The sequence below is a fragment of the Carlito syrichta genome, unplaced genomic scaffold (assembly GCF_000164805.1).
Source record: "Carlito syrichta isolate Samal-C Ts95f unplaced genomic scaffold, Tarsius_syrichta-2.0.1 Scaffold316182, whole genome shotgun sequence".
Taxonomy (NCBI): Eukaryota; Metazoa; Chordata; class Mammalia; order Primates; family Tarsiidae; genus Carlito; species Carlito syrichta.
The window spans coordinates 492,233-517,237 of record NW_007260278.1 but is presented as its reverse complement, the minus strand read 5'-3'; the positions used below and the strand labels follow the sequence as shown (position 1 = coordinate 517,237).

General features: G+C 33.7%; 1 protein-coding gene across 1 annotated transcript in view; it reads right to left on the bottom strand.

The window, feature by feature from the left end:
* The window catches only part of CSMD3 (CUB and Sushi multiple domains 3), a 509,139-nt gene that overhangs the window by 61,319 nt on the left and 422,815 nt on the right, over positions 1 to 25,005 (bottom strand). The window contains exons 43-48 of the mRNA XM_021706867.1: positions 23,040 to 23,213; positions 20,143 to 20,316; positions 18,220 to 18,405; positions 16,198 to 16,371; positions 13,687 to 13,869; positions 3,406 to 3,582 (exon numbers count right to left, since the gene is read on the bottom strand). Of these exons, the coding sequence (XP_021562542.1) occupies positions 3,406 to 3,582; positions 13,687 to 13,869; positions 16,198 to 16,371; positions 18,220 to 18,405; positions 20,143 to 20,316; positions 23,040 to 23,213 (1,068 nt within the window). The remainder of the gene's footprint in view (positions 1 to 3,405; positions 3,583 to 13,686; positions 13,870 to 16,197; positions 16,372 to 18,219; positions 18,406 to 20,142; positions 20,317 to 23,039; positions 23,214 to 25,005) is intronic.

Sequence of the window (25,005 nt, the reverse complement as noted above, 5' to 3'; positions counted from 1 at the left end):
CCAAAAAAAAAAAAAAAAAAAAATAGCCCCATTAAAAGTGAAAGTGATTGGCAGTATTGTGAAACTGTTAGGGGAGGTGAGGTGGTATGGAATTGTCAATTGAGGGAAACTGCTAGGGGAGGAAGGAGTACACCTCATCAGCAAGGGTACTTGCATAATCAACATTTGTATACCTAACCCTGAATTGTACTCCACATGTTTATAATAAAAAAAAGTTATGTCACTAAAATTAAAGGTCTCTTAAAAATTATATCATCATTTTCCCTAAATGTTTTGCATTTTTAGACCAAAAGTAGAAAAGATACTTCATGTTGACCAGTATAATCAACTGATATTAATTGGGGTACCAGGGAGACAGACTCTTGAGAACCTATCTAGTTTCAGTAGAACAACATTGACATGAACAATTGAAAATATCTTGAACAACCTCTGTGGAAAACAGTGTGGTGATGCATAAAAGATCTAAAAATCGACCATCTATATGACCCAGAAATCCCCCTCTGCGTATATACCTGTAAGAACTCAAATCACTCTGTGAAAAAGATACCTGCACACACATGTTTATTGCAGCATTGTTCACAATAGCAAAAACATGCACCCAATCATGCTGACCATTGCAAGTGAACTGGATGTAAAAAATGTGGATGAACATTATACAGCCATAAACAAGGACAAAATTATGAACTTTGCAGCAACTTGGATGTATTTAGAGTCAATAATACTCAGTGTCCTATCACAGAAACAAAGAACTGAGTACCACATGTTCTCACTCATAAGGGAACCCTGGACAATTATCATAAAACTATTAGAAAAAGATTAGCAGTAGTGGAAAACTGCCAGGGGATGGATGGGCAGGGAACACTTCATGAATAAGGGTACCTGATCTCAAACCAGGTGAAGTGGGTACCAAAGTGAGGCCCAAACTTTACCTGTACAATGACCATCTGTACACTTAATCCTGAATTGCGCTCATCTTTACTACAAAAATAATAAAATAACAAAAATACCAAGTGACAATAAAAAAGAGAAAACATCTTCAATAGAAGCATTGAAACTAGGAAAGGGGTTCAGGGAGAGATAGGAGAGATAGTATATATTTTTACTTGTATTTCTATGCTTAAATAAAAACAATGATTAATTCAAAGCTGTGTATCTAAATGTACCATGATAGCTTGTGGAAAGTAGCAGATTTTTTTTTTCTTTTGAATGTTGTAACTTTCAGTTCCCCAATCCTCCACATTTGAGTGTTGCAACTTTCTGTAAGCCTATGTTGTAAATTCTAAGATGTTATTCTAACATATCAGTGACCACATATAAGGGAATGTCAGCATGATCAGGTGGTCTTGAGGATGTTGAAACTGCATATAGACTTCATTATCTATTAACTCAGGGTGGGTGAAGGACATCAAACTGCACTTAGGCTTTGTTAACTTTAACCTGGGATGGGTGATTGACTGTGGAATGAGTATAAATACTGAAGTAAGTTTGCACTGCCTTGGAGTAGGTTTTGGTAATGATACCAGTCCATTCCCTGCAACCTGCCTGCACAAATTAAGCTCCCTTTTCTCCCAGTTTCTGACTCTCATCATAGATTAATAAGAAGAAAAAACATCAGGACTAGTTTCTCTGGGAACATAACCAGCTTTTTCCAGCAATGCAGGTATGCTATTACTTTGACGGGACCCTCCTCTGAGTAGATTCATTTGAGTCATTTGTTCAGAAAAAGGCAGAGGTATGGATCATTGCTCCACATGCAGAACAAGGCCGTACTTTCTCAGTTAAATTTCTGAAAGTTATTTGGTCCATCAGGGACTATTTCATGACTGACATTATCAAGAAACAACTTCTCAGCACTACAATATGGAAATGAACCCAAAGCCTTTTGGGGTCCTGGAAGCAACATATTTCTTATTTATAAAAAATGTACTTAAGCCCATTCATGTTGCTCACCAGTTAGCCCATTTTTAATGAGGCCTCCTACAGAAAAAGTATCTATACTCTATCCTAATTGCAATACAAAATGCACTCCCACCAGTACCCCCAGAATCTCCTTTTTTAGGGACTGTAATAACCTTCTCTTGTGACTCCTAGAGTCTTTGAACACATTCTAAACAAACTGCTTCTTAAACAATTTTGTGATTTACTGTACATGATTCCATTATAGTTCTTTTTCCTCTTCTTTGATAGCAGATTTTATTTTTTGAGCAGTCTTGGATTCACAGCAAAATTAAGCAGAAAGTACAAAGAGTGGCCATAAACTCCTTACCCCCACACAGGCTAACCTTCCTGAATACCAAAATCTCATACTTCAGTGGTACATTTGTTACAATCTATAAATTTACTTTAACACATGCAGTTCTTCTAAATAAACATAAACAACCATAATTTTCTAATAGGTGTATTATTATTATTGGTGAAATACAAACATTTATTCATTCTATAAATAGGAATTAATTTATATAATTTTAAGAATTTTATTTGCATCTTTAAAAAATTTCCCAAGTGGGTAATTTTATTATACCGCAGACTCTAAAATGCTGTATATTTTTAACATATCAAGAGAGCAAATAAGCTATCAGGACTTCCTATGACAGTGCAAGAAGCAAAAAAAGAATCAGCATGCTTTTTGAAATCAGTTTGGTTCTTGATAATGTATTAGATTTACAAGATAAAATTACATCCTTTGTATTTTTAATCTTGATTGCAACTGATCACCTCTTAAAATTCTGTAAAATTGCTGGGCACCGTGGCTCACACTTGTAATCCCAGCACTTTAGGAGGCAGAGACTAGAAGTTTGCCTAAACCCAGGGGTTTGAGACCAGCCTGGGAAACTTGGCAAGGCCTTGTCTCTAAAAGGGAAGGAAGGAAGGAAGGAAGGAAGGAAGGAAGGAAGGAAGGAAGGAAGGAAGGAAGGAAAGAAGGGAGGGAGGGAGGAAGGAAGGAAGGAAGGAAGGAAGGAAGGAAGGAAGGAAGGAAGGAAGGAAATTAGTCCAGCATGGTGGCACACGTCTGTAGTTCCAGCTTTTTGGAAGGCTGAGGTGGGAGGATTGCCTGAGCCCAGCAGATGGAGGCTGCTGGGGCTATGAGTGTACCACTACACTCAAGTCTGGGTGACAGAGTGAGAATCCAGCTCAAAAATAAAAAAATTCTGTTAAATTACATGTAATAGTACTGATTTTCTCATAACTGTCTTTCCTCTGCCACCATGATAACCCAACTGATTCTTAAAATCACTGATATACACTCTACCCATAGCTACTACCATCCTTTAATATGAAAAACAATACAAATATTCTAACCTTTTCATAGTTTTCTTAATTACAACATACATATATGAACATTTATATACTAATAAATATTTTCATATAACTCATAGTTTTTAATTATTGAGAAAAAAAACTTACTTGTACAGTTAGGCAAAGTTCCAGACCATGTTCCATTGGCTGTGCACTGTCTAACTGAGGGTCCAGAAAGGATATATCCTTCCATGCAAGAATAAATGACTGAACTGGAAAATGTTGTGCCATCAATTCGAAAAACTTTTCCATTGGCTGTTGTTCCTGGGTTACCACACTGTACGGCTATAAAACAAAGTATTTAAGAGTATATGTAAAAGTAATGCAACTAGAAATCCTTTCACAAAAGCTTAATAACTAAATGATCCTTTCCACTGATCCAAAGAAGCAATGAAAACCTCTAAAATAAGGAATGAGCCAAGTAGTTGAAATTCAAGATAAATTTATGTTTATTTTATTAATTTAATTGCTGAGATACAAATCCCATAATATATATTTTTTTAATTTTGTTAGCAGCTTTGGTAAAAACTTTGAAAAGTAAAGAAATTACTCTAAAAGTACTGTATTGCTTTTGGCATCACAAAACCTTTTTAAGAAGGATTATAAGAATATCTGCCTAAAAAGCAACTCTTGTAAAATTGGAAGATATATAACAATAACATGTAATACACCTTTATTTTATTTATACTTCTAAGAGAACAAATATGAAATATGCAATTTAAGTATTTTTTTTATTAAACATATTTTTTATTATAAAATTGTGGGGTACAGTTAAAGGTTAGGTATACAAATGTGCATCGTTCAGGCACCCTTGTTAATAAGGGGTGTCTCCCCATCCACAGACAGATATAGACTACTGTTAGTCCTACCTTCCTTCCTCTCCCTACACCCCCCATATTTTCTCACCACTGTCAGTCCTTTTTTTTTTTAAGTATTATGGTAGATGTTCAAGGTCCACTATATGAGTGAGAACATGTGATACTCAGATCTTTGTTTCTGTGAGAGACCACTCAGTATTAAAGACTCTAGATCCATCCAGGGTGCTGTGAAATTCATGATTTTGTTCTTTTTTATGGCTGTGTAGTATTCCATCGTGTACATGTACCACATTTTTTAATCCAATCCTCCTTTGACGGACAGCATGGCTGGTTCCACGTTCTTGCTATTGTGAACAATGCTGCAATAAACATCCATGTGCAGGTATCTTTTTGATAGAGTGATTTGAGTTCTTCAGGGTCTATTCCCAGTAAGGGGATTGGAGGGTCATATGGTAGGTCGATATTTAGAGTTTTAGGATTCGCCACACTGCTTTCCACAGAGGTTGCACTAGTTTGCACTCCCACCAACAGTATAGGAGTGTTCCCTGTTCCCCACACCCTCTCCAGCAACTGTTATTTTTTGAGTTATTGATAATGACCTTCTGACTGAAGTTAGGTGATATCTCAGTGTGGTTTTGATTTGCACCTCACTGATGATTAGTGAGGTAGAACATTTCTTCATGTGTCTGTTGGCTGCTCGAATATCTTCCTTTGAGAAGTGTCTGTTCATATCTTTTGCCCAATTTATAATAGGGTTGTTTGTTTTTTTCCTCTCTGCACGTTTGAGTTCCTTGTAGATCCAAGATGTTAAGCCTTTGTCGGACCTGGGGTTGACAAATACTTTCTCCCACTCTGTGGACTGTTTCCCTGCTCCCTTGATGGTTTCTTTGGCTTTGTAGAAACTTGTCAGTTTAATGAGGTCCCACTTGTTTATCTTATCTCTTATGGTCTATGGGTTTTGGGTTTTGTTCAGGAATTTAATGCCAGTTCCAATTTCCATAAGGGTATGTCCTGCATTTTCTAAGGTTCTTATGGTTTGAGGTTTTATATTTAGGTCTCTGATCCATTTAGAGTTAATTTTTGTGTATGGGGACAGATAGGGTTCTTGTTTGAGTCTTCTGTGTGGTCAGCTAGTTTTCCCAGCACCATTTACTGAATAGGTTCTCCTCTCCCCAGTGGTAGGTGGTTGAGGCTTTGTCGAAGATGAGTTGGTTGAGAAATTGAGGTTTAGCTTCTGGAATCTCAATTCTATTCCATTGGTCTATATGCCTGTTTTTGTACCAATACCAAGCTGTTTTGATTATTGTAGCTTTATAGTAAAGTTTGAAGTCTGGTAATGTGATACCTCCTCCTTTTTTTTTTTTTTTAATGAGGATTGTTCTGAATATTTTTGGCCATTTGTGTTTCCATATGCATTCCTGTATTGTTTTTTCTAGGTCTGAGAAGAATGTTGTTGGTAATTTGATGTGTATTGCATTAAATCTGTAGATTGCCTTAGGTAGGATGGACATCTTCACAATGTTGATTCTTCCAATCCGTAAGTATGGGATATTTTTCCACTTGTTTGTGTCATCTTTGATTTCTTTGAACAGTATTTTGTAGTTTTCATTGTAAAGGTCTTTCACATCTCTGGTTAGGAAGATGCTAAATTATTTCATTTTTTTGTGTGTGGCTATTGTGAATGGAATTGTGCTTTTTATTTGGGTTTTTGTTTGTTTATTATTGGTGTAAAGAAATGTGATTGTGTTTTGCACATTTATTTTATATCCTGAGACTTTGCCAAAGTCCTTTATCAGTGTAAGGAGGTTTTTGACAGATTCTTTTGAGTTTTCAAGGTACACCATAATGTCATCTGCAAAGAGAGATAACTTCACTTCTTCTTTTTCTATTTGGATTACTCTGATTGCCTTCTCTTCTCTGATTGCTTAGCCAGGACTTCCAATACTATATTGAATAGAAGGGGTGAGAGTAGCCATCTTTGTCTTGTTCCAGTTTTCAGGGGAAATGGTTCCAATTTATGTCGGTTTAGGAGTATGCTGGTTGTGAGTTTCGCTCATAGATGGCTTTTACTATTTTGAAGTATGTTCCCTATATGCCTAGATGTTTGAGGGTTTTTATCAAGAAGGGGTGCTGGATTTTATCTAAAGCTTTTTCTGCATCTAATGATATAATCATGTGGGTTTTGTTTTGACATCTGTTAATGTTATTTAATTACATTTATGGTTTTATGAATGTTGAACCAGCCTTGCATCCCAGGTATGAAGCCTACTTGGTCATGATGGATGATTTTTGAGATGTGCTGTTGAATCCGGTTTGCTAGGATCTTGTTGAGAATTTTAGCATCTATGTTCATCAACGATATTGGCCTGTAGTTCTCTTTCTTTGTTGGTTCTTTACCTGGCTTGGGTATCAATGTGATGTTAGCTTTGTAAAATGATTTGAGGAGAGTTCCATTTTTTAAATGGCCTGGAATACCTTCAGTAGGATTGATATCAGCTCCTCCTTAAATGTCTTGTAGAATTCTGCTGGAAAGCCATCTGGACCAGGGCTTTTTTTTTTTTTTTGTAGGCAGTTTTCTTATTACATAGTCAATTTCCTTGATTGTTATTGATCTATTTAGAGTCTCAATTTCTTCTTGTTTCAACCTAGGCAGGCTGTGTGATGTCAGAAAGTCCTCCATTTCCTTAAGGTTTTCAAGTTTGTTTCCATACAAGTGTACATAGTAGTCTCTAATGATCTTTTGTATTTCTTCAGGGTCAGATGTGACATCGTCTTTTGTGTTTCTGATTGTGTTTATTAGGGCCTTTTCTCTCTTTTTCTTGGTCAGTCTAGCTAGGGGACCATTGATCTTGTTTATCCTTTTGAAGAACCAGCTTTTTGATATATTGATTTTTTGTATTATCTTTTTGTCTTCTATGTCCTGGATTTGGGCTTTTATTTTGGTGATCTGGATTCTTCTGCTGAAATTAGAATTTTGGTGGTCTTGCTTTTCCAGCTTCCTTAGGTGGCTTGTTAGGCTATTAATTTGTGATCCTTCCATTTTCTTCATGTGCGTTTGTAGGGATATAAATTCCCCTCTTACTACACCTTTCATGGCATCCCAGAGATTTTGGTAAGATGTTTCTTCATTTTCATTTGTTTCCAGGTAACTTCTAATCTCTATTTTGATTTCATCATTGACCCAGCAGTTGTTTAGCATCACGCTGTTTAGTGTCCATGTCTTTGTTGGTTTTAGGGAGACCTTGTTGGTGTTGATGTTTATTCTTATTCCACTGTGGTCTGAGAAGGTACATGGTAAAATTTCGGTTCTTTTAAATTTGCTTATACTTCATTGATGGCCAAATAAGTCGTTGATCTTAGAGTACATACCATGCAGTGATGAGTAGAATGTATATTCTGTGGTCTTTGGATGCAGTGTTCTGTAGGTATCAATTAAGTCCATTTGGTCAAAAGTCACATTGAGGTTTCAGATCTCATTGCTGATTTTGTGTCTTGATCTGTCTAGGAATGTGAGTTGGGTGTTGAAGTCCCCAGCTATAATGGTGTTGGAGTCAATATCTTTTTTTAGTTTACCTAGAAGCTGCTTTATGTAATTTGGAGCTCCTATGTTGGGTGCATATATGTTTAAGATGGACATTTCTTGTTGATGCATTGAACGTTTTATCATTAGGCAGTGGCCTTCTGTATCTTTTTCAATTTTTAATAGCTTGAAGGGCATTTTGTCTGAAATTAAGATCACTCCTCCTCCTTTCTTTTGTGTTCTGTTCGCATGAAAGTTTGTTTCCCATCCTCTTGCTTTGAGTCTGTGAGTGTCCTTTCTAGTGAGGTGAGTCTCTTGAAGACAATAGATTGTTGCCTGGTGAAATTTTACCCATTTTGCCGTTCTATGTCTTTTCAGTGGTGCATTTAGTCCATTCACATTTAGGCTAATTATTGAAATGAAAGAGTTGATCCCTGTCATAAGGTTCTTACAGAGTTGTTGTACCTGTTTGTTTGTTGTCTTTCTTTTAGTTTTGGATTTGGTTCATGTGTGTTTTTAATCTTTTGCCTGTACTCTTGTGAAGAATGTGGTTGTTCTTTTTTCTTTTTTTCTGTGTTCAGTACTTTCTTAAGTGTTTCTTGTAGAGGTGGTCTGGTGGCAGTGTTGGTTCTTAGGGATTGGATATCTGGAAAAGATTTCAATTCTCCCTCACTAATGAAGCTTAGCTTGGGTGGGTAGGTTATTCTGGGTTGAAATTGTTTATCTTTTAGAACTTTGAAGATAGGGTTCCAGGCTCTCCTAGCCTGGAGGGTTTCTGTAGATAAATCTGCTGCTATTCTAATTGGTCTTCCCTGGTAGGTAGTCTGGCCTTTTTCTCTTGCTGCCTTTAGGATTTTTTCTTTTATAGCTACTTTGTTTAGGCAAATTATTATGTGTCTACGAGTTGGTCTTCTCATTTGTTGTCTTGCAGGGATTCTCTGAATCTCTTGTGCTTGAATTTTTGCATCACTGATGAGATGAGGGAAGTTTTCTTGAATGATTCCATGAAATGTGTTTTTCCAGTGTGACCTCTGATTCTCTCTCTGCCTCAGGAAGGCAAATTACTCTTAGATTGGGTCTCTTGAAATAATCATTCATCTCTTGAAGGTTTTGTTCTAACTTTTTAAGCTTATTTTCTATGCTTTTGACAGTTTGGGTTAGTTCTGTATTTTGGTCTTCAAGTTCTGAGATTCTTTCTTCTGCTTGGCTAATTCTGCTTTTCATGCTTATTAGTTTGTTATTTATTTCCATCACAGTATTTTTTTACTGCTGTTATTTTTGTCATCCGCTCCTTCCTATTTTCCTCTTATCTCTCCTCAATTTTTAAAATTCTATTAATGCCTTGATGTCTGGGTTTGTCGCTTGTGACCAGTCATTCTGGGGGCTCTTCATTGTTTGTGTTCTGAAGTCTGTTTTCTCAGTGTCTGACCTCCCAGGGGTCTGTATGAGTCCTATATTCTTCTTTTGGTTTTTCTTCATTTATGCAGATTTTTCCTCCCTACTTTTCCCTTCCCTCCACTTCCCCATCTTCTTTCATTCTGTAATTCAGGGGTGGAGGGGTTTCTTTTACTTCTGTTTGTTCAATCTCCTATTCTTCCTAATGTATTTCCTCTTACTTTGTTCAGTTCTGGAGTTGGACTGTAGGTTGAGGGCAGTCCTTTTTGTAGTTTTGGGATTTAATTAAGAGGGGAGCTGTGATTCCGGTATCTCCCAACAGCTGTATGGATAGTTTGAAACCCACTTCCCACTGCCTTGGAGTTTGGCCATGCAGTGGGGATGTAGGTTTACTCCCTTGGTTCCTCAGCAGGTGGTGCTATCTCACGGCTATAGTCCAGAGGGGAGTGAGTTGGTTACGGATCCATGACCTGCCATGGCAACTTCATGGGGGGCGTTCCACAAGCGTTTATCTGGGCTGGGGGTGTGGTGTGGCAGTGGCAGCAGCAGCCAGGCAGCGGTGATCTCAGAAGAACCTGCTTTTGGGGACTTCACAGTCTGAAGTTGTGGGTCACTTCAGGCAAGAGCTGGGAATGACCATAGTGGCAGCATCCGCAACTGGAGGAGCAACCTGGACTGCGGTGATATCTGAGTAGTGATGGCGGGTGGCAGGTGGCAGTGGCGGCTGAGCTCCCTGTGAAGAGCAGGCTGCGGAAGATGGGAGCTGCGGCCCTTGGGAGAGAGCTAGGGTCTTTATGAGTGTTCTCTTTCGCAGAGGGTCTCACAGACCATGCTGCCCCATCGCCATCTTGCCATAAGTCCCTACAATTTAAGTTTGTAAGCATCCATGCATATTTCATTTATGGAGGGAAATCAGTTATAACTGATTTCCATTAAAACCTAAATTCCTATTTTTAGAGCAAGGAGTCCCAAGAGTAAACTGAGTAAAACAAAGTACTTAAATTCTAGTAACAGTTTTCATCAAGTGTTCAACATATCTAAGCAGGAGTCACAAACACAAACATCATTTTATGACTCACTGTCTTGCATTATGTTAACTACTTGTTATCAATGTCATAAGTATGTTAAATACCTTTAAAACAACCCTATGTCAATGTAATACTTGATTGTGTTGAAGTATTACAAGACATTTTTTGTATTTCAAAGAATGTAAGGTTGCCTTAATGAATATAAAATATGATTATAATTTCAGAAAATGTCATGTATAAGCTGTTGATGTATCTTAAATATTACATTTTGCCTGTCATCTGTAGTAGTTCTGTGAATGTGTATATTTGTGTAGACAGCAACCTTACTAATTACATACACATACAAAAATCAAACTCTAGATAATATTTTCAGCATAACATATACTCTAGCAGACTTTTTACTTTGTTGTCAAGTACAATTACATTCTTTTATATGCAGTAGTGCCTACCTAATATAAAACACTGGTCTTATTTATTTGTTATGTACTATGATCCATTGTTTGACACAATTCAAGAATGAATTGAGGAAGTATCAACCTTGTCTTAAAGTGTCATAAAATTTGCATTTTGAAATAAGGAACCAGGCTCAGTCAAATTTCTGCACAATAAAATGAAGAACTGCTTTAATCAGGATGAGGTCAAAATATGGCTAAGTTGTACTGACACTTCTATTCTCGCCTTCCCATGCCTAATATACAATTTCCTCCACCCAGTAAAATTAACCTAAAATGAAAAAAAAAAGGTAAGTGCACCATCTATCATGAGTGAGGGATTGAAACTTCGTGTACACAACAAAGAGAGGCAGCAACTAATTTTCCTCTGAAGCACTGAAGTTTGGAAGAAAACGGATTTATTGTCACCTGTGTTTCAACATTTAGTACTAGCTATAAAGCTAGTATATCATTTCCAAGGAGTCAACTAACCTAATTTAAGAAAAATGAGAGTCACCATTCATTGAGAACTTACTATGTGACAGCTACAACTTTCCCTTATTACTTAATCCTCACCACAACACTATGACTTAGTATAAACATCACCATCAGTTCTTAATAGGAAACTGAGGCACAGAAAGGTCAAATAACTTGCCAAAGGTCACAAAGCTAGTTAATGGCACATTGTTCATCTAGTACAAGATCAACAGGAATGATTCTTATAGCATCTAATGAAAACATTGGATCATGTTTAGGCTAATAATTAGGCTTAAACATATTGCATGTTTGTTAATTGAATATTTTTGTGATGCTTTATGTATAGTATATTTTATGTGCTTATCTTTCTTTTGTCACTAGAAAGAACTTTTATTTTAAAATCATTGTACCACTTATTTTCTTTTTTATCAAAGTAATTATTTGCCATTTCTAAAATGACACAAGATAAATGAATGCATAAGGATGAAAGTGAAGATTGCTTGTAAGTCCACCAGTAAGAAATAACACCTGATGAAATATGTATAAATGCATATATACATCAATGAATATATATTAATATGAATATATTTATCTGAAAATTTACAGGCATTGTGCTAGGCACAGAGTATACAATAGTGAAATATTAAAAAACAGAACCATAGTATGCCTGCTGTTTTATACTTCTATTTTTCTTAACATAACAATTAGGGCATCTTTTTATAATAAAATTTAGTAACAGGATGTTTTTCCATTGTGTGTATAATTTACCTAAACCATTCCCTGTTGATAAGCATAATGTTTAGTTTAGTTTATTTTTCTATCATTTTTGGTTATGATATACTTTAACATAAACACATCTTTGTACATTGGTTTTATTTTTAAGATAAATATATAAAAGTAGAATTTCTTAATCATTTTAGGTAGGGTAATCATAGTTAACAATAATGTATTATGCAGCTCAAAATTAGTTTGAGCCGGGCTCGGTGGCTCAGCCTGTAATCCCGCGCCTTTGGTAGACTGAGGTGAGTGGATTGCCTGAGCCCACGGATTTGAGATCCGCCTGGGCAGCGAGACCTCATCTCTACAATAAATAAAAAAATCAGCCGGGCATGGTAGCGCATGCCTGTAATTCCGGCTACTCGGAAGGCTGAGGTGGAAGGATCACCAGAGCCTAGCAGGCGAGGCTGCGGTGGCCAGGAGTGACCACTGCACTCCAGTCTGGGCGACCGAGTGAGACTTCAACTCAAAAAAAAAAAAAAAATTAGTTTGAGGTATTAAGTAAATATTTTAGTCTGCCTTACTGTATTTTGTTCCATTTCTTTTTCCTATGTCAACTAAGTTGCTAATCTCTCTTAAGGCTATTGACATTGGTCCAGTTAAAAAAAAAAAAAACTAAGTCTTTTAGAATACGAATACTAGTTTTATACATAGTTAAAAATTTTATGTAATATAATCAATCAAAATCTCTCTAGAAAGTCCCATTGAAAATTTTTTCAATTTATGAAAACAATGTTTGGTACAAAATCAAGTAAGTTTCAAAAAAAAGTTCAGTTTTTGCAATAAAATCATCACAAAAAATTTAAATTACAAAGATAATTCTCCAGCAACATTTTATTTTGTAGTCAGTCTTGTAAAGATTTAATTGTGTTTGCATATTTAATTATGCTTACTCTGAGTCAGTTAGAACAATTACCAATTTTACTCAAACACTCTAAATGAATTCTAGTAACTAACAATTGTACTCCACAAACAAAAATATTACTCATACTTAAAACGTCTTTCTATTCTTTCCAATTCTGCAAACTGGAAGCTAAAACAGATCTTGAGGTAATTTTCATTTAAGAATAACCAAATTTTTTCCTGATATCTACAGTGTTGATACAATAGTTCCTTGTTAACTAACCACTGTTTTGCTTTCCAGTTTCAATTACCTATGATCAACCATGATCTAACAATGTTCCATGGAGAATTCCAGAAATAACCTATTCATAGGTCTTAAGTTCTGAATATTGTGATGAAATCTTGTACGTTCCCACCCAGAATGAGAATCTTTCCTTCATCTAGGATATCCACCCTGAATGTGCTACCCTCCTATTTGTCACTTAGCAGCTGTTGTGGTTATTAGATCAACAGCTCACAAGAAGAAGGATGAGTTCAGTCAATAAGATATTTTAGTGGAAAACTATATTCACACAACTTTTATTACAGTATATTGTTATAATTGTTATTTTTATCATTAGTTATAGTTGTTAATCTCTTACTGTGCCTAATTGGTAAATTAAACTTTATCACAGGTATACATGAAAATCATAAAACATGTAAGTTCTGCTACAATCCATGGTTTCAGGCATCCACTGGGAGTCTTAGAACATATTCCTTATGGATAAGAGGAGACTACTGTAAAGGAAATAAACACACACATAAAAAAACCTTTTTTAACAAATTTTTTACTTTTTCAATCTAAACATTTGCTATGTTGTAAACAGAGATTGTCTTTAAATGACCAATGAAACGTGGTTTTTTTGTTTGTTTTTAACAATTATTACCAGTTGTAGCTCTCTTAAAGGGTGGTGTCAGTATAATTGGAAGACTACAGGCTTGTATTTCATTGTTGTGGACAGAAGGAATTGGTAAAAATAATTTCCCTAGTAGTACCCACTTGAATTTAGATATGCTAAATTGCAGCACTCCCAATGTATTTAGTTTTTGCTTAAGATTACCTTTGCACTCTGGCTGCCTTCCAGTCCAACTGCCATTAGCTAAACATATTCTTTCTTCTGAGCCATGAAGAATATAACCAGTATCACAAGCAAAACGTACAGCACTTTTAGTTCTGAAATCGCTTTCCTGTCTAGAACCATGACCAGGAGTACCTGGATCCCCACATGTCCCAGTGGCATCACCTGCAAAGCAATACAGTTCAAGTTAACTTATTTCAGTAAACACATATTAACTATATGATTTAGGCCAACAGTCTGGTAGGCCTTTGTTTTGAAGCATGCTGTGTTTAACATAAATTGTGTAAAATTGTAATTCATATTTCCCATCTAAATTCAGTCTTAAGATGAAAAGCTTAAATGAAAAAGAAAATTTCCTAGTTTGAGGTTTTACGTTTAGGTCTTATAATAAACACTAAAGAGAAAAAAAGAAAGCAAACGAAAAAGAAAGAAAGAAAGAAAGGAAGAAAGAAGGAAGGAAGGAAGGAAGGAAGAAGGAAGAAGGAAGGAAGGAAAGAAGGAAGAAAGAAAGAAAGAAAGAAGGAAGGAAAGAAGGAAAGAAAGAAGGAAGGAAGGAAGGAAGGAAGGAAGGAAGGAAGGAAGGAAGGAAGGAAGGAAAGAAGGAAGAAAAATAAAATTGTTGCGAAGTAGGGTGTTATTCTCTATATCAGTGATATTTGAAGACAATAAAACATGTACTTTCATAACCTAGTTATTAACCAAGCTAATGGGAAATTTATAGCTCAGATGGCAATGCATTTATAAAACAAAAATTTAAAAAGCTGAATTCGGTAACTTGCAACTTTTCTTCTCCGAACTTCCTTATTATTGACAGTCTTGTTGTAAAATTCTGGTGAGCTAAGAGATATAAATATTACAATACAATTCTGTGGATAGCCTGAAATTTCTCCCCCTCATATTCTCTGCCAATGACTAATGACCAAAAATGAATGAACTTTATATCTATCATACATTAAAGCTTAAAAATAAATTATAAACAACCAAAATTTAGAAAATATGACTTAAGTTCCTAATAAGAATTCTGTTCATGACTAAAAGTTCATGATATTAATGTTAAAGATACAGTCAGTCTTTACTCAGTCCCTTTATCACTTCTTAAATAATTCTTACTAGTGTTGCCATATTATTAATACATATTGAGAGAGAAAAAAAGACAAAAGAGTTGAATACATAACCATTGAAAATGCCATCTTTCTAAATGTCTTTTGAACGTGCCCTATGTATTTGGGAGACTTAGGTATATGTTTTCATTATTGTGTAATATTAATAGTCACATAAAACATTAATAACAATATTTCACTTTTAAATATCTGTCTACAAGTTTTTACCAATGCAGTGGCAGTTTCCTAATATACTGGGTGTGTGTGTGTGTGTGTGTGTGTGTGTGTGTGTGTGTGTGTGTGTGTGTGTGTGTGTGTGTTTATATAATCAGTTATCTAAAAGTGAATTTGGATACTTTAGTTTCTTCAAGGTAAGATTTTAATTGCTATAAAAATAATTTTTATAGTCATATTTTAAAAGATAGTTAGAAAAGTCCATTGATTAAACTTGAGTTCCAAGCAGTCACTTCATAGGAATTAACCATAAGTTATATTTGGAAATGAAGTCACCATTTTATAACTTTCAACTCTGACATGAAAATGTTAAGCAACTCCTAAGAAGTTGTCAGCAAGATCTACACAGAGATAAAGTAATATAAAGGTAATGGGCAGTACATAAATAAAAGGAAGAAGCAGAAAAATAATATCAATATCTGAGTCAAGGGTAAAAATAAATAGCATCAACTAGGGAACCCTCATATATATAAAACTCAAATTGTATTTTTGAAGAAAAGCAGTAGCTTAAACATATCAGAAAAGACTGATTAAATACTCACTCTGAACAATTATTAAAATATCCTTAATATTCATTTATTTAAGGTTAATTCTATTGGGTTGTAAGGAATTAAAAGTTGTATGTTGCCTATTAATGATAAAGAATGGTAGAATGTAAAAATATCTTTGTAAAAACTTGTTTGTTTTAAAATATTCCAGCCTTTATTTTAAAATTGCCCCATTAAGTAATCAATTGCTTAGAAAATTACGTAAAACTGAACTCTGACAGAAAATCACCGATATAACATTTTCTTCTAGGGAAAATTATATCTGGTATCTTCTAAAATGGAATAGTTACTTTAGCTTAAGCAATTTCATAATTTAGTCACCAAAAGCATTTCATACAGTGCAGCATTCTAAAATCACTTAATTATCTGCATTGAACACAACATTGTTTAAGACATATACCAGTCATTTATCATCAAAAAGAACAGTATTAACCTGTACTCTGAATTTACATTACCATACACATATTCCATTAATGTAAATGTTTCATCTTTTCTCATAAGATCGTAAAAAGAGAGGTGTTATGTCTTTAGATTGCTTTGCATATATGTTACAACTACTGATATTAATAATGTAATTTGCAATACACATTATCCAATTTTACTAATGGTACCTGAACAATGAGGTTGTGATCCACTCCAATGGCCGTTTAATTGGCAAGTTCTTGATGACTGGCCTAGAAGGGAACGCTTTCCTGTGCAGGAATAGTGAACAGTAGACCCAAAAGTATACTTCTCGCCAGACAGGACCGCATTAGGAGGAACTCCAGGGTGTCCACAGTCAATCACTACAATACATAATTATTGAATATAAAATTTTTTTATATCTCCTATCGAACAACCTGCACCAACTTGTTTGTAAAATAAATCAGGGAAGAAAATTCTCTGCTCAAATATATAAGGCCTCCAGGAATCAAATATCTATCTGATTGGTGGCTTTTAAAAAATAAAATGGAGTTTGCAGTTGTTAACCTACTTATTCTGAGGATGAGTTCAACAGGAACACTATAACTTAAGTATAATGATAATTGCTTATGACAAATTCATAAGTGGGAGGCAATGAGTGTGTGTCTATATGCATATGGATATGGATGTGAAGTGTGTATGTGCCTGGACAAAGATGGACAAGTTAGGAAAAGAAGTAATGTAGATTGGCTAAATAAGGACACAGGATGCCATGTGGATTCAAAGTGAAGCCAAATAGAAATTAAAAGGGAAGAACTTTGAGGGTACAAGGGATGTAATGAAAATAGATCTATGATTCACAACCTAATTTATAGTCTAGAATCATTCCATTCCAGGTCATTCATTACTAAATTATGCTGTACAAATGCAATGCTCAGTGGTATGTCAACCATAACACTGGTGGGCATAGCATAATCAGAAGCCAATACATTATAGAATTGAGCTTTATGAGCTAGAGATGGCTGGGAATTTCATGTGTGCCCATTAGCTGTACTCAGAAAAATATTGAGTACCATATACCTCTAGAGTACCAAACAGCACATAAAGAGGCATAAATTTCTTCAGATTTACATGTCCTGCACAAATATTTTGACTTTAATATTGTACCTACACAAGACCAAGTAACTAAATTAGTCAATTAGACCAATTAGTCTACAAAAGTAAATCAAAGAAATTTTAATTAGCAGATCAATTTACTGAATTATATGCATAGAATCTGAAATGTGATGGACATACCAAAGTTTTGTTGCTTCATTAGTAAATAAATGTTGCCACAAAATTTTCATGAAAGCCTGACCCATAAACATAAATGATATGCCTCTGAATGAAACATTATCATGAAATAAATTTATAATATAGTATAATCAAAAATTACTTGCAAAAATTTAAGGATTTCTTGACACACTATTCTTTCAGTCTACAAAGTTTTTTGCTCTTCCCTATCATGTCCAAAATTCACCAACTCTGAGCTCTAGCTCAATCTGAGACCAATAAATTGACTGAATTCATAGAATTTACCTTCATTTCTCCAAGTATTCACAAATTTTTATTTCTGTTAAATTATTTTTCTCATTATACATGTTAATTATAAGCATGTCAGCTATAATTTATTTTACATAAATTCTACAACTCTTAACAAAACATATAACAAAATGCACTAATTGCGTATTCACTGACTTGAAAGATAATGTGTATTAACATTTAGCATTTAAAACTATATATATATCTGTATATGATAAATATTTTAAAATCAATGTGTTTTAAATAGCACCGTTGTCTAAATTTTCAAGTACTTTGAATCTATAATGGCTGTTTAAGACTAATTTTGCCTTAAGTGAAATTTAAAAGATTAGAGCAGAATTAAAATGTAGTTGCCTATTATGGATGATAGTGTCATAGAGTATGAAAGATGCCTACTTTTCATATTCTCTCAGCTCTAGCAAAGCTCAAAAATCAAAGAAAAATAGACAAATATTTAGCACATTAATATTTTTAAAATGATAGTTGGACACTGGATTGGCAAATATAGGTAAGTGTAGGTTTAAAACAACAAAACAATATGATCAATATGCTTCTCTATGTTATCTATCTTTAGGTATTTCAAAAAACAAGACATATCAACATTGTCTTCATGGCATCTTCTTAAGAAACAATTCACATTATCTACTTACTGATACATTCTGGTAAAGGTTTATCCCATTGTCCATTTGGTTGACATATCAAAACTGAAGATCCAAATAAAAAATATCCAGGATTGCAGTCATAAAATACTACAGTTCCATAGGTAAAATTTCCATGTTCTATTTTACTTTCTCTTTTAGAATTGGCTGGAATTCCAGGATCAGAACAGTTTACCACTAAACAAGAGACAATTTTCAAAGGTATGTTTGGAATACGCATTTTGAATTCGAATAGATTTCCATTAGAAATTTAGAAATTTAATTTCAAGGGTAAAATTAATCAAATACAACAAGGATTCAAGGGATAAAATTAATTTATTTATTGGATAATGAACTGATTTAGATAATGTCTAAATAATGAACTGATATCTATGTAGTTGAAAATATTTTTTAAATATTTGGCAATTTTTTGAACAATAGCAACTTTGTGAGTATTATGCTGAGTACAGATATAAAAAACAAACCTTTAAAACTATAAACCACAAGAAAAAAAATGCACAGAAAAATGAAAATTTGATTGTACTTTGTACATCATGTATATCATTCTTCTTTGCAAAATGGGAAAACACAGAAGAATTCTTTTAAATCTATTTTTATAGAGAAAACAATAAATAAAGCCTCAATATAGGTATCATGGTTATCCAGGTCCCATTTTTATTTTAAAGAAGAAAATAAATGCCAAAGGAAAATTCCATTAATGATGAAGTAAATTGCAAGTAAAAATAATTTCAATGACGTTTTATATACAGTCACAAAACAGGTACAGGTAATAAACTTAAACAGAAATAAAGTCTATCATGTTTAATTTTTAAAAATATAAGTCAAAAATTTAAGGACCAGACTTGGTGGCTTACTCCTGTAATCCCAGCACTTAGGGAGGCCCAGGCAAGAGGACTGCTTGAGCACAGGAGTTCAACATCAGCCTAGACAACATAGCATGAAAAAAAAAAATTAGCTGGGCTTGGTGGCACACACCCGTAGTCCCAGCTGTTCAGGAGTCTGAGGCAGAAGGATTGCCTGAGCCCAGAGGTTGAGGCTGCAGTGAGCTGTGATCGTGCCATTGCACTCCAACCCTTCAGCCTGGGCAACAGAGTGAGATTTCAATTCAATATATAGATATGAATGAGAGAGGAACCCCCAAAAACATATTTTTAGAGGGCGAGTCCCTTGTATTACAGACTTCCCCTGCTAATTAAATGTTCTAGGAGCCCATCATCAGCATCAATGTACCAGCCAGTGTTGTTTTCAGTGGTTGCATTCAGTTTCAGTGAATTTTTTTTTTTAAGATTCTTTCAACACTTTTGCCCATTTCATTATGGATGATTTATGAATGCACCTGTCCACACCACGCTGAGAGTTTAGCAGTGTTTGCTCAAAAACAACATGACCCTCATGCCCTATTCTCTGTATTCTCTGATCTTGCCCAGCGAAACTTTTTGTTGTTGTTTCCTCAGATGAAAAATGCCCTCAGAGGGAAACATTTTGCTGATATGGAAGAGGTAAAACAAACAACAGCAGAAGCACTAAAAGGCATTAACATTGACCAGTTCCAAAACTGTTGTGAGCAGTGGAAAAAGCATCTAAGTAGGTGTATTGCATTCAGTGGACAGTACTTTAGAGGATACTGAAGTTTAAACACATTTTTTAATAAATAAATTCTGATTTTGGGAGAGTTCTCCCTCATATACATATGTGTATGTATATGTTTATACACAATTTATATAGATGTTTATACAAAATATAAAAATTTAGGAAAAAAGCACTGCTAATAATGAGATGAGATTATGAATAAGTTTTTTTGATTTCTTAGCTAAAAAATTTCTACTCTTCTGCCCAAACTGTTTCAAAAGTATCATCTCTGTTAACACAGACATCATTAGCATGCCTCAAACTGGGATACAGTTAGACTCTTACCTTTGCACACAGGTGGAGGATGACTCCACTGCCTGTTGGCTTGGCACTGTGCTTTTGTTGGCCCTTGCATCAAATACCCAATATTGCAGGAGAATGTTACCACATCATTAAAGTTGAATCCATTTCCACTTGTTCTTCCATAAATTGGACTACCAGGGTGGCCACAGCTAACAGCTAAAAACATGGGGAGAGAGAGCACAAAACAATGATATTTATTTATCAGTTATTACATGACAATTATACTTAATCATTTCAAGTAAAGTAAAAAGACTACTTTTTGTGGAAATATGTTTAAAGTACTTTTACTAATGCAAAGGAACAAAGGAGAATGTCAAAAGTCTAATGAAAAATTGTGTTAGTAAATAGATAATTATTTAAAACTGTGATAAATTTATGCATAGATGTTTAAAGTTTTGTGGTACATGTTTCATCCTTTCTACCTTTTTTTAGGAAATAATATTGAAATTCAAAGAAATAGTGGAAAATTGAAGTTTATGTCATTAGTTATGCAGAAAAGAAAATTGAACCAGTTTTCTTTTTTTAGTTAAGTTTAAGAATTGAAGATACTTAAAGGAAGTATTTTGCATTTAATTTGGAAGTAGTTCTTTTAATACTGTTTATACAACCAATTTCTGTGAATAATAGATTGATAAACAAAAGCATTCTTGAAAAATAAGTTAATGTGACCATCTAATGTAGAAATAAGAAATGATACACAAAGATGCATTAGAAATCTCATTCATATTTTCAGATACCAGTGTTAACATCCTCCAAACTAATCAATCTTACTGGTTTATTTCCTTTCATTTTGATACTTGATAGTTTAAAACAATTTTCTTGAAAATAATTTTCTCAATTTGATCAATTATTTGGGTTCTTTTGATGTTACGATCCTCCTATAAATTTTATGTATAACTGAATTTTCCCAAACACTGTATTTCTATGAACTGTTTTATTGCATTATCTCACTCTATTAATCAGAGCAACTTCAGTAATAGTGCTTCATAATTGGGCACAGGGAACGATCACAGTCACTTTTAGTACTTAGGAAATGACCCAAGAGCAATTATTTTTCAGCTGTATTGTTAATGTCAGCCTACTCATTTGGAAATTTAACTGCATCTTATTCTTGTTTAAAATTATCAATAAAGAAGCCAGTTTTACCCCAAGGGCCAATTCTCATTTATAGTCTCAATTATTCAACAAGGAAAACAGTGGTATTAGTTGGCTATGCTTAAATATAAATGAAAGGAAAAAAAATCTAAAGACAGACCCAAGCAGGATACTGTTGTCTTAAATTATCAGACAATCAATGGTGTGTGTGTTTGTGTGTCTTAGAAAAGTAATTTTTCCCTGTTAACTAGATGTTCTGTTATCCTATTATCCCAACACATAAAATTATTTTCCATGAAACTAGAATTCCTGTACATTTCTTAGGATTGGATAAAAATTTGACAATGAAGAAATATATAAATATGAATGCAATTAGTTACAGATTAAATGGAATATTACCTGTGAACCCATGCATTATGGGTCCTGTGAACCCACTAAGTCTTATATTATTGCCTTGAAGCCTATAACATTTCTATCCTGTGATCCTATGTTATAATTACAACATACTTGCAGTATATTCTCACTTAACAACAATACTTTTAATATAAATGTCAGTAACTGAAGATGAAAATTATTAAAGGAATGCATATAATAAATATATGTATAGCTGACTTTAAATTACAAAATAAGATAGATCAGTCTGAAACACTGGACACTTCTGTGAATTTAGTGAAGTAAAAAAACATACTAGAGTTATTAAGCTCTACTCTTTTTAAAAAATAAAGCAGTCATAATAAATACACAATGGCCAATTTTTACCATACAAATAGGAAGAGATCCATTAAAACCATAAAGCCTAGCAGTTATATTTAAGGAATTATAATAGCAGATATTTTTTTAAATCCATTTTTATTCTTCATGTGTGAATTTATATCTATATTTACTTGAAAGATTATATGGATATTTGTTTAATCTTTCATGAAATAAATTCTAAAGCTACATATATACATACAATTTTGTATAATTTATAAATAGTGGAAACAGTGCTTTATAATAAACTTTTAAATAATTCTTAAATGTTAAAATAATCATATATGACAAAATATAACTTAATTAACTATGTATGTGTAATCTTGATGCAATCAAAAATGCAATCTATTTTGAAGCTAAAAGAGGCCATAATGATAAACACTTTCTACCATTCATTTTATATATAAGGGAATCAGGAATCACAGAGATGAAATGTTGCATTAGCTCACATAATTAGCAGTAGGACTGAGATGAGAGCAAGAGTTCCTCTATTGTGTCCAATGGTTACTTTTTCCCACTACGCATCATCAGGGTATAATGTTGAAATCTATAGCATCATAATTATTTTTCTAAAATTAGCCAAAATTTGTCCCTTATAAAAAGCTTTGTATCATTATATCATAACAACGTTGATACTGTTGCACAGTGTTCTCATGAAATTTAAGTCTTTATAATTAAGATTTCGATGAGAATTTATCTTACATATATGAACATTAGCTTATAAGCATTACATATTTATGTTAAATAAATTTGATTTTTTATCTTTATGAGAAAATGTAAATAATAACAGACATTCTATTTTTTTCTTCTACTTTTCTAGTGGATGGGATTATATAATCCTGAACACACCGGCTTTTAAGATTATTGCATAACAGCAACAAATAATAGATTGTGGGAATTTATTTTATGTCATTATCCATATTTATTAATCCATCTTTACTATTATTCATCTTTCCTAACAGCAATAAAAAAAAAAAACATTGCTCATTCCCTGAAAACAGAGGTCTCTAATTTATTTTGCCATGCTTACTTACGCACACAGGATGGGAGCTGACCAGACCAATTGTGGTCCTGTTGACAAATCCTTACTGAAGAACCAATCAATCGAAAACCAGGATTACACTGATATACAACTGTGTCTCTGTATCCATAATTTTCTCCAATGACTTGACCATTCACAATGAGTTCTGGAATTCCACAGTGACCAGCTGATATGGGTTAAAAAAGTAATATTTTAGATACTGTGATTTTTTTAATTTTTATTTTATTTTATTTTATTTTATTTATTTATTTAGAGTTGGAGTCTCACTCTGTCACCCAGACTGGGAGTGCAATGGCTGCTCCCGGCCACCACAGCCTCGACCTGCTGGGTTCCGGCGATCCTTCGGCCTCAGCCTTCCAAATAGCTGGAATTACAGGCATGCGCTACCTCGCCCGGCTAATTTTTTTGATTTTTTTTTTATTGTAGAGATGAGGTCTCGCCAAGTTGCCCAGGCGGGTCTCGAACCCGCGGGCTCGGGCAATCCACTCATCTCAGCCTCCCAAAGGCGCGGGATTACAGGCTGAGCCACTGAGCCCAGCGATATTGTGATTTTTATGTGTACACGTATATAACATTACTACACTTTTTAAGTATACTTAGAAGTCTGCCACAAATAATTTAATCTTGATATGGCATAAAGATAACTATAAGATATTTAGCAAAACACTGAGTATTTGGAAATTAAAGAAGACACACTTCTAGTGACACGGGTCTAGAAGAAATTATACAATATTTCAATGTATGAAAATTAAAATACATAAAAATTTGAGGGAAACAGATAAAACAATGTTTAGTGAGGAAATCTATAAATTTTAGTGCTTTTATTAAAAAGAAGATATATAATCAATTACCTAAAACTTCACCTTATGAAAAGAGAAACAAAACAAAGAGAAAATAAATCCTAAGTAAGCAGACAGAAAGAAACATTTAAGACAATTACAGAAATCAAGGAAACAGAAAACAATAGAGATTAACTAAGAAAAAAGATTAACTATGATAAAACTTCTTTAAAAATAGTAACAAAATTGCTAAACTCCTAGCTAATCCTATCAGTGTTTTTTTAAAAAGGAGAGAAAAAAGTGACCAATTGCAGGAGTGAATGAAGTGATATCACTACAAAGCTTACAGAAATTTAAAGTTTAAAAGAATATTTTAAAATAGCTTTATGGCAATACATTTTAACAGTTCAGGTGAAAAAGACAAATCCTTTGATAATTATAAATTATTCAAACTAACATAAGATAAAATAGAAAACATTAATAGTTCTTTATCTATTAAAGTATTTGCATTCTTAAATAAAACACTTCTCACATAAAACACTCAGGCACAGATGTCTTCACTGGTAAATTCAAACATTTAAGAGAAAAAAAATCAATCTTACACAAACTATTTCAGAATACAGAAAAGAAAAAAAGTACTTCCAAACTTGTTTTAACCCCAATTGTAAAACCTGAAAAAGACCCTTGAAAAAAGAGCAAATTCCTTTATAAACAGAGATGCAAAACTTCTTGACAAAACTTTATCTAACTATATAAGTGATAATGTGTTATGATTATCTGGAGTTTATTCAGAAATGAAAAATCGATTGAAGTTTAAAAATCAACCACTCAATGCAATTTACATGTTAACAAAGTAAAGGAGAAAAATCTATATGAGTATTTCAACAGGTGCTGAAAATGTGCAAGGAAAATTCAGTACCTATTCATAATAAAAAGCAACAATGAATTAGAAATATAAGGTGACATTCTTGATTCAATTAAAAACAAAACAGAAACCTCCTGCTAATATTATATTTACCAGTAAAATATTCAATGCTTTCCTCTTGATAAACAGAAAGATGTCTACTCTCAACCACTTCTATTTTACATAGTTTTATTTTACTTTGTACTGTGGGTCCTATCCCTGTAAATACATGAATAAATAGGAAAAAAAAAAAAACCATAATGTTGGGTAACAAA